The sequence below is a fragment of the Myiozetetes cayanensis genome, unplaced genomic scaffold (assembly GCF_022539395.1).
Source record: "Myiozetetes cayanensis isolate MyiCay16 unplaced genomic scaffold, myiCay2020 scf15, whole genome shotgun sequence".
Lineage (NCBI taxonomy): Eukaryota > Metazoa > Chordata > Aves > Passeriformes > Tyrannidae > Myiozetetes > Myiozetetes cayanensis.
This window is the reverse complement of record NW_026087159.1, coordinates 11,975,768-11,993,237: the sequence shown is the minus strand read 5'-3', so window position 1 is coordinate 11,993,237 and position 17,470 is coordinate 11,975,768. Positions and strand designations below refer to the sequence as shown.

The 17,470-nt window shown below is 38.9% G+C and overlaps 1 protein-coding gene across 5 annotated transcripts in view; it reads left to right on the top strand.

The window, feature by feature from the left end:
- Positions 1-17,470, top strand: part of AFF2 (ALF transcription elongation factor 2) — a 327,568-nt gene that overhangs the window by 68,855 nt on the left and 241,243 nt on the right. For all 5 annotated transcript variants that reach the window (XM_050310260.1, XM_050310264.1, XM_050310262.1 and 2 more), the window contains exon 2: positions 16,660-16,780. In XM_050310260.1, coding sequence (XP_050166217.1) covers positions 16,660-16,780 — 121 coding nt within the window. The remainder of the gene's footprint in view (positions 1-16,659; positions 16,781-17,470) is intronic.

Genomic DNA, 17,470 nt, shown 5'->3' with positions numbered 1-17,470 from the left:
CTTGCTTTTGGCACTTAGAAATGCCATTGTCTCAATGTATAAAATTCTTCTGTTTGACATGGCAGGTGAGTTTGATTTTGAGGCGAGATTATGGCTGCTTTTTGTTACAGACATGCACTGATCTCATTTATTTGCGAATGTAAAACAGACTGCAATTTCATCAGGTACAAAAACCCCTTGGGTTCCTTTAGTTGGACTTGCTGCGTGCAAAGGACTGGCAGGTAAATGCATTAAGTGCTCATATTGGGCGCTGGTTTCTTAGGTAAAACCAAGTTTATCATGGTCAAGTAACAGATAAGAAAACTTACCTGTAGTGGATGAGCGAGGGCTTATATTCTGACCTACCCGTTGGTTGGTGCTGATCTGTTACTTGGCAGACAGCAGGGATGCTCCAATATTTCACATTGCATGCTACTGCACAAATAATAATACTGTTGCCAGTTCTCACAAATTATGATTATTACCCAACTGCTGATGACTGTTCTGTTTTCCTGCTCTTCCCTGCGAAGCTCTTTCTTGCTGCCATCGGTCTCTGCATGCTTCCCTGCAATCCTGCTGCTCTCCAGTAGGTTTCTGTCAGTGTTTGCTGGATTAGCAGGATAATTTGCTTTCCTGGCATGTTTTGCTTGTCCATGAGGACAGGCTGCTCGAAAGAAGAGAGAACTAACGTGGTGCATCAAGATTCAGTAACTATCATTAGCTCCAAGTTCGAACCTCCCGGCGCTGAACTGCGCGGTCTTCAGGAACTGTAAGATTGATGTGTCTCTTGCCAGTTCAACATGCCAGCCTAGCCCGCTTCCAAACTGAGTTGTAGCGTTATTATCCTTCGGTGACAGATATGTGCAGTGATGGTGATCTTTGACCTGCATAAAATAAGTCAAGGGAACAAAGCAAAACTTCAAAGGACCACAAGTGCGCCCAACACTTTCAAGCTCGCGAGAACAATATACTGTTAGCGTGAGTATTGCAGAGATTTAATCATTTCATCTGAACCTCAGCGTGTTTTTGTAATTAGAAATCAGACAGTCTTTTTTAATTTTAGAGGTTGAATTTCTTTCTCTCCCTTTTCTTTGTTTTTCTCAGCAGTCAGTCCTGTGCTTTGGTTTTCTTTTTAGCTTTTTGCATATCACATACTCTGATTTATCACAAAAATGTTAGTTGCGTATGCAACTAGTAAAGAGCACTTATGGGCCTGTTTTTGACAGAACAAGTCATTTGAGCCAGCTGCAGTAAAATATTCCTGATTTGGACTAATGAGCAGGAGGCTGATTGCAAATTCGAGAATTTTCTGATGTAGGGAGCCAGGAAACAGCTATAAAACACAGAACAAATGCACCCCATAATGTACTTTGTTCATTTATTTCATACCATAAGGATAGTTTTGTTTTAATTATTTATGATAATAAACTTGCTAGTAAGGCATTCTGCTATATTTTGTAATGATAATGAAACTTGAGTGATGCAGGGCCTCTCCACAGCATCCTGATATTAAACGTGTCTTGCAAACAGATTAAGGAGTTGGTCATGTGCTCTTTTAGGAATTTTTTCCTGTTTAGGTAGGGATTTAAAGCTTATTTTCTCCTCCTCTCCTGTCTTCCCCTTCCCTTCTAGTTAAAAAAGGAGCCTAATGCTGTTTCATCTCTCAGAAATACACACTGTTAGAAAGAAGCTCTTAGTTAAGGCTCAGTATCCCGCACCATTTAATGTACGGAACTCACTGAAAACATCTTAAAGAACATTTCCAAACGTTCTCTGATGACTTATGGTGAGCACCACAACTTTACCCACTGGCTGCTTTTATTATCATGCTAAGGGTAAAAAGGAGGAGTGGGAAGTACAAATAAAACAGCCTTTGCAAGTCACCTGTAAAATCTTTGTGTGCAAAATATGGCAGGTGCGACTTAGACTCTACAGTAGTTCATTTCTAGTGGCGTGACTTTTCTCCTCTCACTGGTGATCTATTTAAGCAAAAGCTATTGAAGCAAAAGGGGAATTAATGATTGGATGGGAGAAGTTGATAACCCGAAGTACAAGTGAGGGCCGTGTACTGATTTTCTTCTTTTTACTATTTTTTGATGCCTTGTTTGATTTTTCCTTTGTTTTTAAAGTAAAGAAGATCAAGAGCAGTACCAGCTTGTTGTCTGCATTTTTAACAGTGCTCAAATATTGCCTTTATATTTAATGTGTTTTAACCTGGTAGATTGATAAGACAACATACTATGCAGTGCTTAAGAACTTGACAAATAATAATAATGTATGGAGCATTTATCAAGAATTAATGCCTTGCCACAAGCCAGCCAGAATACTTTTGTATTTCTTAGCATTTTATTAGTTTGATAATTGTTAGCCTCTCGAGTGTGAAAATTGAAGTCTTACTTTGCTGCTGGTTGTAGCTGTGGTGGTCTTACAACTGGAAAGAGACAAACACTATAAATAGAGTATTTATGGAAATATTTAGTTTAGGTTTAAACCCTTACAACATGATACATGGGGGTTATATTTTCTGGTAGGTATTGCAAATAGAGATACTGTAATAGTAACTGCTTATCAATTAAAAAGGGAGGTTAATTGAGTTGTAGGTAACAGGCTAAGACATGGGCAATGGGAAGTGGTTCCACTCCTGCTGCTGCCACTGTGGTCATGAGCAAGTCCTTTAATCTCTCCGTGCCTCAGTTTCTCAATCCATGTTGCTAATGGCAATTAGCTGTTTAGCTAGTGTTTGCACATTGTTCTGAATTAGTAGCTGTCAGGAGAGCCTTTGTTAACTAATTTCTAAATATTAACAATGGAAAAAAATGCGGATTTTACTGACGGAACACGGGTTCCCATCATTTGGTGTGACAGGCAGTCCCAGTTTCTCCCTCTGCCTGATGATTTCTGTCAGCATTATGAGGTGGAGGCCTCTAAAATGTTAAATCTTCAAGATCAGATCTGACTACAAAATCCTATTTAGACTAATACTCTGATGTGATTGTGCTGTAATCCAGTGAATTAACAGGACAGTTTTTAAAAACTAGATGAGCTTTATTTTAGTCAAGGAAATGCTTAACCAGAAACTGAGTGGAACTGATAAATGTAGTTGGTAGTTTCCTCGAGAGAGTTTGTCCTTGATGAGTTGACCTGACAGAAACCCATGAGATCAGTAAGTATTGATAGATCTGCTCTCCATAATGGCAACTGAGGTATGGAGGGACCAAGACTATTTCTGTTCAGGTATTGAAATGCTGACACGGAGGAGAAGAGAATCCAAGGAGTCATATGAGCAGATGCTTTTATATTTATAGAGTATATTCCTCCTGATATTAATTTGGTACAGTACCAGTTAAAAGAACATAAAGCTGTAGTTCTGTCTTCTGACTGCTTCTTAATGTGTTTAATATCTGGCCAGCAATGGTGAAGAGATCCACACGGCCGCGACCGGATGACCTCCTTGGAGCTGAAATCATTAATTAATACGTTTAAATCATCCAAAAAAAAAAAGTGAAGGTGGATGTGAAATGTGGCTATACGTGTGCAGTCACGGGGCTCGCAGCTAATGATGTGCAAATTGCCGTGGAGGATGTTGGTGCTGGGCTCTGCACCCTCCCGGCTGACGCGCCGGGAATCCACATTTGGCCGATCCCGGAGGCCTTGGCTGGGGGTTCCCGGTGCACAGGGAGGCAGCTGGCCATGGAGATGGGCTCCCTTAGAAGAAAGGGTAAACTTTCTGTTTGGTGTTGAACTTAACCTTAGGCTCAGCTTGTTGTGCTCCTCCCCTCGGCTCTTTTCCAGCACCGTGGGCATTGAGGCTCAGGAGGCCAGGCTGGATCTGCCAAGGGGCCTTGATTTTGTCTCTCGGGATTATCTGAACCATAGGTGGGTGTTATGTGGCTGTAAAATCCCCTCTGTAGGATTGTTTGCTCGAGCAGATGTTACATTGGCTTTAGAGCTGTAATTATTCTTTATTTATGTCTGGTTGCTTGAAACTGGCATTAAAGGAATGACAGGTTCTAGGGTAATACAGAAATGTGGGGAGTTGAATTACACATACAGTGTGTTAAGTTAATGTGAGGAGAATAATTCACGTTGTAAAAAAAGAGAATCCTTCCTAGACCGACAGAAATACACACTTTTTTTTTTTAGGCTCTCAATGTAGCAATGCAAGACTTTCAAGTGGAAAATTGTTAATTTACTATAATGAATTGAAACGTGAAAAAAACAAATATTTAGTTAATTGCCTCATAAATCTGTCTGTTACTATCAGTGAAATTAAATTGATAAACAGTTCTTTAAAATTAATTTCCACATGGCAATGTGCAGATTTTATTTTATTCAAACCCTATTAGGTATTTGTATGAAAGAAAACATAAATTTAAAAGGGTACGTGTGACAAAACACACATTTCCTGACTTGGGTTCTGAGGTTTTAATACATTTGGCATAATGAGGAGAACTCAACATTAGCTACTTTCAAAGGCAATAACCAGCTGAAAAGTGGAAGTACATCACATTCTTAGGGTTGTATCATGTCTCTTTGCTGTCAGTTGAGCTGAACTCGGAGTCCTTTTGCTGCTGGGGTCAGAGGATCATGGACATGATGCTTGAAGGTCACGTGTGGTTTTGAGCTGTTGCCAGGGATGGCAAAGTTCTTCATGAGGCTGAGGAGAAGGCAGGCTCTCTCAGGGGCACTAGGAAGCTTATTTCTGGTATTCCAGGATGGGAGTTCATTCTGAGAGGAGGAGCTTGGTGTTTTATGGGACTGGGCCCGCGTTGCCTCCACAGTCACAACTTTTCTTGGTTTTGAGCCTGCTCTAGTAGCACTTGCAGGCCCTTGTTGTGAAAGGAGGTGGGAAGCTGAGTGCTCTTGTGCTTTAATCACCTAATGACATTATGCCCTGTGCAGTATCAGTTTGTCAAAGTAAGTGGGGCACTACACAAAATTAAATCATTTGATATACTCCATCCTTCCAGCAAATGTAATAGGAACATCCTTTCTGACCTCTCCCAGTGACACTCAGCAGGAGAAAACTTGTCTTGCGGTGTATGACCCAGTGTTCTGGAAATGCACATAAAGATAATTCCTCCCTGCTATATGGTGTTGTTAGATAGTCTTAAATTTCAACTCGAGGGTTGTCATCTCGGAGCTCAGAGGTGGATGAATGGTTGCAAGTTACAGCTGGTCTTCTGGTAAAGTTTAATGTCTGAGAGCTGGGGCTCCTCAGTTTTCTTCCCTCAGCCATCTCTTCTTGAATGACTGTCATCAACTCGCTTAAACTTTCATTCCCTCAGATGTTTTGCTTGACAGTAGTTGCTTCTTCCCAGAGGTATAGTCGGGCATGGCTTGATCTGATTCGTAAAGAGCTTTAAGATCCCCCAAAGAAACCAGCTAGAGGGACAAAATATTAGTGATAACAGTGACCTATAAGACTTCAGAGGAAGGAGGTTGCAAACACATTTTCATTTAACTTTAATAATACTTTAATAATCAAAAGAAGAAATGTAATGTTTAATATTTAAACAAAATTGCATTCCCTTTCTTCTCATGTTAAGTGAATATTAAAGCAGGATGGAAGCTAGTTTACATATTTTTGCACTAGACTATTTTATTATTAAATACTGAAATGTGCTGGAGTTGGCCAGCCTCCAATGAATATGATTCAACTTACATTGCATTTTAATATGTGCATGTTACATAGTATAATATTTCTATTAGACAAATGTTTGATGGTAGGGAAATAAAAAAGGATGCACTTTTGTTAAGTAACACATTGTGTTCATGTTATGAAAATAAGTGATATTCATTTGCTACTTGACAGCAGAAGGGACAAAAATAGAAAAGTTTTTGGAGTGCAAATAACTATTATTCAGGATGCAGTAACCCATGTGTCTGGTCTTGACAGTGCAGGGTATAGTTAGTGCTGTGGAATGTGCTCCTGAGATTCTCCAGAGACACAATGAAGAGCTCAGGAGCTTTCTCTCTATTTGCCTATGGTAAGTGTTGGTGCCCCCCAAAAATGCATGTGAATTCTCTTCTCAGCATATTCAGTACAATACAATCTTTTTAAACCAGTGAGGTTTTCAGAGCTGATATGAGCAGTAAACCCAGTTTGAGTGAGGGCGACGATTTCAGCTGAGTTGTGAAACTCCTTGACACGGAATATTCTGTTTGAGAGCATTCTTTGGAGAAAAGTTTCCTAGAGCTGTTAAATATAAATATTCCAGCTCCTTTGTACTTAGCACATGGCTTCACGTGCCTGAGTTTTGTCAGGGCAATGGCAGCATTTTGGGGAGCTCTTTGCCCTGTTCCTGGGGGCTTTACTGGGTGTTTGCTGTTCCCTGTTGTCAGAGGCAGGATGGATTAAACAGACCTTTGGTGTGTTTGGTCCCCTTCCTCTGGGAGTTTGGCCCTAAGTAGCCCTGTTTTCTTCGTTGTGATATTTCAGTCATTCATGAAGTCGTTTATACACGTGAGATTACAAACACATTCAAAACATAATTGGGGAAACAGATATAGTTTCTGTTTGACTCTGGGAACTGCAGTACTGGGATAATCATTTGCATCACACCCACCTTAAAAATTCAAGTAATTTCAGACATGAGGTTGTAGTTTTAGCCAGCCTAAATAACATTGTATTATGATTTCTCTCCGTGTAAAGAATTATTTTACAATTTTTAAGTGCTTGTTTTTAGATTTCAAATCCCAGAGCATATTTCAAACTTGTGTAACACCTACGTGTGATATCCCTAATTGCTCAGCATTCCCATGTCAACTTAAATTTAAGGGTGTTGTTTTTTCAGGGAGCGTGATACATTCAGTTTACTTTTTCTCAGTGGCAAGGTCTGTGATCTGCCTGGTGTGTGTGTGTGTGTGTCAGTACTTACTGTGGGGTAGAGGCAAATTTCATTATTCCTGTCAGTTGGTTGAGATGTCATATGTGTGATCTGTAACATCACTAAATATATATATATATAAAATCACTCTTTAGTTCAAGGTCATAATGGCCTGTGAGGTAAAATTATTTGGTATCTCGATTTTTTTTTTTTTTTAGAATTAAAAATTCTTAAATTTTATTTAATTTACCGTTTTCTCTGCAGTCAATAGCAACATGTAAGGAATGACCGTAGAAGTTCTGTAGCTCTGGTGTGTGCTGGTTTGTACTTAAGACTTTTTAAACTCTTGGCAGTGGATAAAAAAAATTTCTGTTAGCATGAAGAATATAACAGAAAAGTTAGTTTGTAGCAAGAAGTTGCTGGGGCTTAGAGCTGGCTGTGCTGTGAGACCTGGCTTTTTTTATCATTATTAAATGGCTAGGTCCCATCCAGCCCTCACTGAATTCACTGGGAAAAGTGCCAGTAGCATCAGTTGAAGTTTTGAACTATACCCTTAGAGAGGATGTAAACCCCAGCAATGCTGATGAACTTTGTGCTGGTTTGGTTAAATTATTTTGTCATACTTTATACCCTGTTTATAAATGAGGAATAAACATTATATGTTTGCTGTAGACATGAAGAGTATTTGTTATAGATTATCTTCCTCACTAGAAACCAGTGATGATGATAATCCATTGACCTACTGACTCTGAATCTATTTAGGAAAAATAAGCACAAAATATTATTATTCTTTCCTAAGCTGTGCAACAGGTACATTGTTGCTTTGAGGCTTTTTAAGGTCTGGTGGAAGAAGGCTTAAAATTTGGAGTTTGAGATGTTCTGGGTTCTTTCCAAGCTTATGAGCATTAAGTCTTGTGAAGCTACAAGATCGCTGCATCTCCTGCAAATTGCTAGTGTCCAAGATGAGCAAAGTATTTCATAACAGCACTGAAAAGGGGGTGCATGGGTACTTGAATTTGAAATGAGAACACCTTGCATTTATTTGATCATCTCTGTCCTTTCCAGTAGACACTACTACAACACATTGAGACCATTATGTAGGGTTTCAACTGAGAGAAGAATAATTTATTTAAAAGATGATTTCTTTAGCCATTGTCCCAAATAACAAGCAGTTGAATTATGTTAGGCTTCCAGTACCATTTTTCTGTGCACTGGAGTCTCTGAATCAATCTGTATGTGTGCACTGCACACAGAGACCTGTGTGAACTTCTTCAGTCTCCAATTGATGAATGAAATAGTCATCCTACTGAATTTTTAATTTTCCTGTGGTGATATTCTTCAGCACATGTTAAGTTTAAGAACATGTGGTTAAATAGCTGCACAGCATGTGAAAATGCTCAAGGGAGTAGAGGTGCCTGTTAGTAAATGAATGCATTTATTAGAGCTGTAGGAGCCCACAGAAGCATTTCTGTGATAAAATACTCAAGCAGTTGATTCTGCTGATTCATCTGTACCCAAAAGGTTGTGTTAATCAGTGATTGTTGTGTGACTTTTTAAAGAGACTTGATTTATATCTGTCTACTCTGCCATCTATTGAGTATCATTGCCAAAATTTCAAACATATAAAAATGTGTGGACTCCATTTTTCAGGAAGCATCTGACAGGTGCCCAGGAAGGTTTTGAGTCATAGTGTTAAACGCAAAAAATTAAATATGAAAAAAAGATAAAGACAAAGTGGAATTCCAACAAAGTGGAATTCCAAAATGGTTTTCAGTGCAGATGTAAGAATGCAATCTGTACACATTAGGTGATAATAAGTCAAAGATTTTGAGTTTCCATATATTAAAATACATTTTAATCTTTGAAAATGGTACATGTACAAAAAAAAATGTACGTTTTAAAGAAAGCCTTCCCAATTTGAGGTGTTCAGCTGAAGGAAAAACAGACTGCAACAAGCACTGTCAGAGTATTTTTAATTGCATCAAATTAGTGTTATGTCTTGGGAGTAATATATGTAAAATATATTCTTTGTAACAGTACTATGCCACATTTGCCATTGATGTGTATAAAGAATAATGCACAGCATGCAACTAAACAGAACTGTATCTGTAGCAGATTAATACACAGAGTGATGGTGTTGATGGCAGCTAGCAAGTCATTAGGAGATATGCTGTGAAATACAGCCTATGCTTTGGCAAAGGCTTCACTGCCATCAATGAATTTGGAAGAAGCTCCAATTCCCAGGAGATGTAAAAATTAAAAAAGCAAACAAAACCATTTAAAAACCTGTCGAGTCCTGTTAAGGTCAGAAAAGCAATGAAATTCAGAGTTTGAGTTGAACCTCCTTTCCTATTCAAACCCCTTGTAGTGATCAGAGTCCCCTTACAGTCACAGCACATTACCCATCTAATAAAGCTTTGTAATCCAGCTCCAGTGTCCTGAATGTAATTCATTTGATGCCAAAATGCTCATAAATCTTACATTTATTTAAGTTTGTTACAGTTTATCATTGGTTTATTGCGAATCATAACTAGAATATTGGATTCCAGGTGTTCCTGGGAAGTTGATATCAACACCTTAATACACATTCATTTACTTAAAGAAAAAAAAATTACAACAAAAATAACCCCATAATGTTATCTTAGCTAGCTCTTTTATTTATAAATCAGATGTTTACTGTTAGAAATACCACATGTTGGAAAGCTGTTTTATGTGACTGATGTTCTAATGACTGTTTGTCTTTTAATGTCCTTCTGAAGCTGTGGTTATAAATAGTTTTCTCTTTAGTTTTCTTTCTCTCCGTCCCCCTCTTTTCCTTCAGTTTTGCTTTTGTTTCTCATACTGGAAATCTGAACTGACAAGAAGACTGTAATAGGACTCCAAAACATACCTTGAACACACATTGTTAAGCAAATTACAATTGCTGATGTCATTTACACGTGTTGCCTTTCAAAGGATGAACATGTTCATTTAATTTGCTTTTTAAATATCCATAACAGTGTCCCCAAGCATTTTAATAAAACAGAAACAGTTAATTATTGCCGAATAAGGGTACCCAAATATAGTGATCTGCAGCTTGCATTTAAATGTATCTGACAGCACTTCTCTCTTGAAGAGAAAATTGTGCAAATTGCCAGTTATTATATTTTTTAATAAATAAATCTTGACTCTGTTTCTCTCTTTCTTCCCCACCACACTGCAATACTGTTCAACAGCCATACTTTCAGTGGGACCATTTCTATTACAGAGTGATTGAGCTCTGATTTACACATCAATTACCCAACTTCATGGAGATTTTCATGCTCCCCTAGCTGACATCAATGAAGCATAACTGCGTAAGCGCTTTATTTCATCCCAGATTTTGATAACTCAGACTGATAACTAATCATATTGAAAGACAATGTGCTATGATACAGGAAACAATAAATGCTCCCCTTTGAAACCTCGTCTATTCTTTATATGCTTACTATTCAGGAGCTTATCTCTGTCATCCATTCCCCCAGAACCGTTCCTTCCAAATTCACAGGGAGGGAAGGTTTGGGGCTGCATGGTACCAAAAAGAGGAGAAAACTGTTTTCTGGTTACTTGGTGTGTGTGGGAATAACTAAAAAGAATGAAGAATATGACAAATATAAGCCAAACCCTTAGCCTTCTAGCTTACATTTCCATAATTTGCCCAGGGGTCTCTTGGGTGTTATTTTTTTCAGAGGCTTTAATCTTTTGCATTCTCTGTTAAATGTGCTACAGGAATGGCATTGTTTTTAATGCAAATTATGAAGAGATTTAGCTCATGTGGATAGATAACCAGTGACCATCTCAAGTGTTTCTCTGCAGAACTGTTGAACATCAAAGACAGAATATTTTATATTTTTAAATAAATCATTTATCTTGAAGTACAGTGATAGATGTGTTCTGTGCTAGATACTTTCAATAACTATTCATGCTATGAAGAAGACAGCATTAAAGTAAATGTTAAACATGAAAGATTCTGAGAAGTTGTAAAGCTATTCTATCATGAATTGATTGGTCTCTGTCAAGTAGGAAAAGTACCAGGACAAAGATGCAAGTTCAGTGGTGATAAACAGAGGAAGAGGAATTTTGCTATTTTAAGTGTGGTGGTGCTTATGTTGTTTATCATTAAGTGAAACAAAGACTTCGGATCAGCAGGGGAGATATGTTAAGTTGGCCATATTTCTGCTTAAAGATCAGATTTCGAAATTGTTCTCATTTAGTGAATACATTTTAAGACTGGCGATGAAATTTAAGTCCCGAGGCTGCTTTTTCATTTTTATTTTTCATTTGGAATAAGTATATTGAAGTACCAGAGTTTATGTAGGGACAGTCTGAAGGGATGAAGGAAGTACAGTGTTGTGGTACTCTGCTTTTACATGAAATCAGTGGAGTTATGGTGAGATAAATCTGGAGTTATGAACAAGTGAATTCCCACTGTAACGTAGTTGTTAGTTTGAGTACCAGGTTAAATACTTTTTACCTTACATTTTTAGCTCACATTGAAAAAGAATTGCCCTGGTATGGGTATTTAAGCATGGGGGATATTCTCATTGACCCAAGTTGGATTTCTCCTATAAGAAATATATTCATGAGTGGGTTTTGATTTGGGACGTTTAATACCTTGTGCAGGCATGGGAGTTGGTTTTTGAGGAAGCTTAGTTTACTTCTCCAACTGAGTGCTTGTGGGCAAAGTAAAAACTATGAAAAAACAACCTTGGGAAAGAACTTTAAGTACTCAAATTCATATCATTTTATATCTACTGTGTCTTCGTTTAGAAGCTTCTGTTTATTTCTTGTTTCCACACATGAACAAACATTTCAGTTTGAGAACTTCTTTCATCATTTAGGCATATCCGATATTTTAAGGGGGGTGGAACCAGTACAGGGAGGGGAGTGTTTGATTTGATCATGGTGTGCATTTTTGTGAATTGAGATGCGTTATTGAGAACAGCAGCTACTTCTTCCCTAACTTGTGGATAAATGCTGTTTTCCTTGAATGTCATTCATTTATCCTCATGGATGTAATCTGTCGCTGCTATAAAGCCTCTCTGCTCCAGCTTTTTTATTGATTCTTTCCTATTGGGCTCTTGTTGTTTTGACTGAATCAACAGAGCAGTGTTCTGTTCTCATTCATGATTTGTCTGCAATATTTGGTGTTTGATCACTCTTCTCTCTTCTTCTTAATATCACAGAGACTACTCCTTCCAACTTGTCTGGTCTGACTTCTTTCTTCTGCTCCTTCTCCTGTCTTTCAGCTCTTGTCTGGCTTGCCGAGTCTCCTGTGCTTTGGGAGACTACTTCTTTGGCTTTGGTTAGGAAAACTTTGAAAACAAATCCCAAATGCTAGGTCTTAGCCTTTAGCTGTTGGTTTCATTTTATCAGCTTTCCTTTAACTCTTCCTTCTAACCTCTTACTTTGTTGCAGTCTGTCCTAAAAGTTTTTTTTTTTCGTCTCCAGATCTTTCGCACCACATCCTCTCTCTTTCACCACAGACGACTGTACTGTCCTTTCCAGTGCCCCAAATTTTATTCTCCCCCCAGTTCTCCTTTTTGTAGCCAGTGCTTGTCTAACTTTTCATCTCTTAGCTCCAGATCCACATTTTTAGCTTCCAATCCAAAACCTACATGCCTGTCTGTTATCTTTTGCCTTGATATAACCTCCTTCTTCCTCAGCCAACCTTCGTCCTCTTCTCCATTCTCAGGAGATGGAGATGGATCTGGATTGTCCCTGCAGCTCCCATGGGCTGCACTGAGGGTGAAGGTGCAGCTCCACAGCCTGGCTGGCACTGCAGACTCCCACAGGCTGAGCACCTGGGCTGTCACAGTGCATCAGCTCACCACTGTCCCTTAGGCTGTGTAAGAATGACAAATGGATGTATGCTGCTCTGACTGTACACAATGAAGTATGAGGTGCTGTTATTCAAAATGTATTTGCAGCCTGCCCCAATGTTAAACATATCAAAACAATAATACAGTTGTAGTTGCTATTCTTTTTGCCACATCCAGCACACTGGTAATTTGTAGATCAGTGGTCTCATGTGCTCTTGTACCATTCTTCCTGCTCACCATTCCTTATCTCCTCACATTTATGTACAGACTTCCCAATTCAAATTCAATTATTAATCTAATAAGTCGTAACAAAACAATAGAGCTCATGTATTTAAACTGCACTGTCACGTAATAGTTGTGCCTAGGGAACTGACCCTCTTGGATGCAATGAATATTGTGGCCTACAGCTGTTTTCTTCTAAATCTCTTTTAAAAATGTTTGCAAAAGTCTGTATTGTGATATCCTGCTCTCCTGGCTTTAGAGGACTCATAAAGTATTTCTCATACTATAGTGAGACGGACTGAACTCTGGTGTTCCTCATGGTATCTGACTATAGTTTTCACTGACACCTTCCCCACTAATCACATATCTGTATTTCACAGAACATTAGTTAAGCTAAAAATTAAACACAAGTCCCAGAGATTGCACTGTGGCCGCATTAAGAGTTTCTGGAGAGCATCCCATTAGGTTCTCAGTGCACTGCAGCCTTAAGATCTAATCATCATCCCTCTTCGGATTAAAAGGAGCCCAAATAAATTGTTATCCTAATCTGTGTATGATCTTACAATATTTGACTTCCTGTAGACACAATCAGCGCCCTGTCAAGTGTTCCCATAGCAAAAGTACATTTGCAGAGAAATAAGCCAAGTAATGGACCTGACAGGATGAGCAACCACTTCCTTTTGCACAGATACTCTGTACACTTAAGGGTACCATGTGACTGTGTCAGTGGAAGTTCAAAATGAAGCCCTTTTTTTGTTTTGTTCTCACAGGAGAACATACAAGAGAGGGATTTGGATTGATGCAGAGGTAGCGATTCACTTAGGGCTTCACTTGTGTCATAACATGGATTCAGTATGTTGAGTTAGAAAATACTGTATTTTCAACCTTTTACTGTTAACGTTGTAAATACTGTGTTAGCTCAAGTTAATGGCTTTTAAAGTGATTATGCCACTTTGAATTATGGCACTGCTGTTTTCATAATTTTTGAATTTGTGGTTTTGTAATGTGTCATAAAACATATCTAAATAGTCTTAGGGCCTCTGCTGCTTTTTCTCAAATAGGATATGGCATAATGCCTCACTTGGTTCCCTAAATACTTTACATGCTTGTGACCAGAGCTGGCTTTTAGGTAACAAAATGCTGGAACCTCACATGAAGGCTGAGATATGTTCTGTGCTGTAATCTCTGATCTTTGTGTTCGGTGGCTGAGTTCAGTTTGGTTTGAATGGGCCCAGAATTTCACCCTGAAACCCCAGGCCAGGGAAGCCACTGAGAAGCTGTAAAACACAGCTCTAACTTTCATGAATAATTCTTTCTGAAGTGAGTGCTGGAAGTGCCTGGGATAGGACTACTCCCGTAAGCAAAGATTATTTATGCAGGATATAAAAATCTTTCTTAGACCAGATCCATGAGACTGGGTTTATAACTTCATAATGATCTGATCTTGCTGCAAGAGTCACCCATTCTAGTGGGTCAAACTGTCAAAGAAATCCCTGGAAAGATATCCCATGAGAGGGATAACTATAGTGTGTTCCTACTCCTCCTGGGCTGGATTATTTCTGAGTTAAACCAGCTCCCTAGTCCAGCAAAGCTGTGAGGAGGAACCTTGTTCTCATCTTTGGCTACCAATTTGGGAAACAGCTTGCACTGACTTATTTCCATACTTGTGGATTATAATCTGGATTTAGGATATGAAAGGAAGGGATGCTTATCCCCCCTTCACCTTTTAGTGAACAGTTTGCTTGTGGTTTGTAGCATTGCGTCAGTGATGTGGTCACATACAGCATAGTAAAGTGACTGTTCTTACAACAGTTTCCCCTCTGTCTCTCTCAGGAAACCAGCAAACAGTACTAAACCTTCTGCAGAAATACCAGGATTGATTATAGCAATGTTCTGGAGCTTGCTTTTGGTGTTAGTCATGCCACTACATCAAGAGGTGTTATAAATAAATAAATAAAACAAAAAAAAAAAAGTGACATGTTTTCAGCCTTCTAACTTGCAGAAGGAAAATGTGGATGGAAATCATTCAGCTCAGCCTATGTAGGTGGCTTTGCATTCAGTTTACAAGCCATAATCAAGCCTTATTCAATCCAACTCTGAGTGGTCTTGAATTGCTTAAACCATTTATTAATTCATATTTTTTTATTTAGGGATCTCACTGTGGCAAGTCTTTCCTTTCTTCTTTACCTGCCTGTACAAAAACAAGTGTATGAGTGTAAGGATACATGGAGCCATCAGGCAACAGACATATGCTTTCCTGTGCTCTCTGCAGGGCTTGCAGGTTCAAACACAACCTGCCTGAATCATAAGAACTTTAATTGAGTAGATAAAGAGGTCCTCATAATTATAAACTGCAGTAGGTATAACAAGAGGCTAAATACATAGCTGTGGTTTTAATTAGCTGGTGCTTCAAATTAGTAATTGTGGTTTCACTCAGAAATCAGTGACTTTATACACTGTTAAAGCCTCATCACTGTGCAGTTCATTCCTCATTATATCTCTCGGTGTGAGGCTTTCAATACAACATCATGCTGAGCTAAAAAGGCAAAAGTTGTAGATATTTGGTTATCTTCCAAGTGCAGTGGAGCTCTATGGAGATTTAATTCATTCTCGCCAGAGACAGGAGAATTAACTGTTCTTTGTTACAGCTGTAATATGTATGTTTGCATGTAAGCATTTGCACACAGAGGCCGTGTGTGGATGTGTGCATGCATGTCCAGCATCTATCAGGGAAATAGTGCTTATTGCAGATAACATCAGGGCATATACCAAATCTGCTATTCAGATTGTCATCTGGAACTTGGTAGCTAATTAGCTGACACAAAGCAGAGCCAAAAGCCTCATAACAAATCAAATACGGGTTGAAAGCACAGAAGTGTCCCTTAATGCTTGTCACATGAGAGGTTGTCAGTGCAAGTTGAAGCATGCATCTCTTCCTTTTCTATTTTTCCCTCTCCTTCAGGGTTTTAATTATATCTTTTCCCTCAGAGGAGCGGGAGGTGGTTTGTAAAGCCAAAAGACCAAAGTACTTCAGTGCTATTCAGGGGAGAAGTGAATGTGGTCTCTCAGCTTGTCATCTCGGTCTGGCAGGTGCACAAAGTAAGCTGACACACAGATAAGTGCCACTCACCATCGCTACACTGAGGTGCTGGATTCTTTTCTCTGTGTGTGTAGAAATATCTGATACTGGAATCAACTATCCCCAAGTCTCTTCTGGCAGCCCGCTGCTACAAAAACACTTCGTAACCCACCCGCCTTTGACACCTACAATGAAGCCATACATGAATTTGAACAAGAAGTGGGACAGAATTAGGTGGCCTAAACCACACGAGGCTGAGCTGGAGCATTGGGATGGATGTTTAGTTAAATGGATTTTCAGTTGTTGCTGTGCTTCCATGACTTCACATTTGCTTTCTCTGCACATACACACTTTGTGGGCACACGTGTGTGTGTTTGTGTGCAGGCCCACGTGTGTTTACAGACTGTTCATACAAAGACATCAAAATATATTTTATTGGTCTGCATAATACTCTGTTAATTTGAAAAGAATATTTTTCTCTGTTTTCATTTTAGAAGTGTACTGACTGGCCTACTGCCCAATTTTGCATAGTTTATGATTCCAAGTTTAAATTCAGGAAAATTACTCAGTGGCTGCTTCTTTCTTTCAGAACTGTCCTCGGGAATTGCTTTGTTTCTGATGTTTTGTGGCTATTACTGATATTTATGAACATGTAACTAAATTATGGGGAAAATAACACGTTGTCCTTTTTCTCTTTTCTCTTCTTCAGTCACTATGAACAAGACCGGAGTGCACTTAAGCGGAAGGAATGGGAGAGAAGAAACCAGGAAGTCCAGCAAGATGAAGATCTCTTTGCTTCAGGTTTTAACCTCTTTGGGGAACCCTACAAGGTAAATTGCATGGTTATATTTTGCATTTTCAGAGAGTGGCTTTTACAAATACAGATAAAGCTTCTCTTCACCTGCAAGAAAGGGAAGTATCACATCTGCCTTGGTACTTATGCTCTTGAATGCACTGATTGTACAAATCAGCATATGGCAGCAGAGCAAAGTGAATGTGCTGCCCAGCTTAGCATGCTAGCATTGGTAGAGTCAGGAATTTTGGTTACAGTCCAGTTCAAGATTCCTTCCTCTAAACACATAGCAAAGTCCTGCAGTAGAAGTATGTGCAGCTCATATTTCTGTAAGTGGGTTTGTACAAAGCTAGCTATTAGTTCTTTTATTTTTAAGAAGAAAATATATGAGTTGTTAAAAGCAATGTCCTCTCTATAAATAATGAGTTCATAAGCTTTTTTTGTGCAATCATAACCATCCAAAGAAGTCTTTTGGGAGACAGAATCTTTGGGGAGCATAATAAGGGCATGAAAGGGACTTTTATGACAAGTCTTATTCTCTCTAAGGAGCCTTGCTGCTTGAGATTTTCATCACCAAGGGATGTCCCCCTTTATGATTTCTGCTGCTTTGATTTTCAGTAAGACATTCCCTAAAGAATTCATCAGAATGTAAATTTCCGTATCTCTTTCTCCTCCCAATCAGTGACATCCATTGAAAGGCCACCGCTTCATCTTTCCATTTTACATT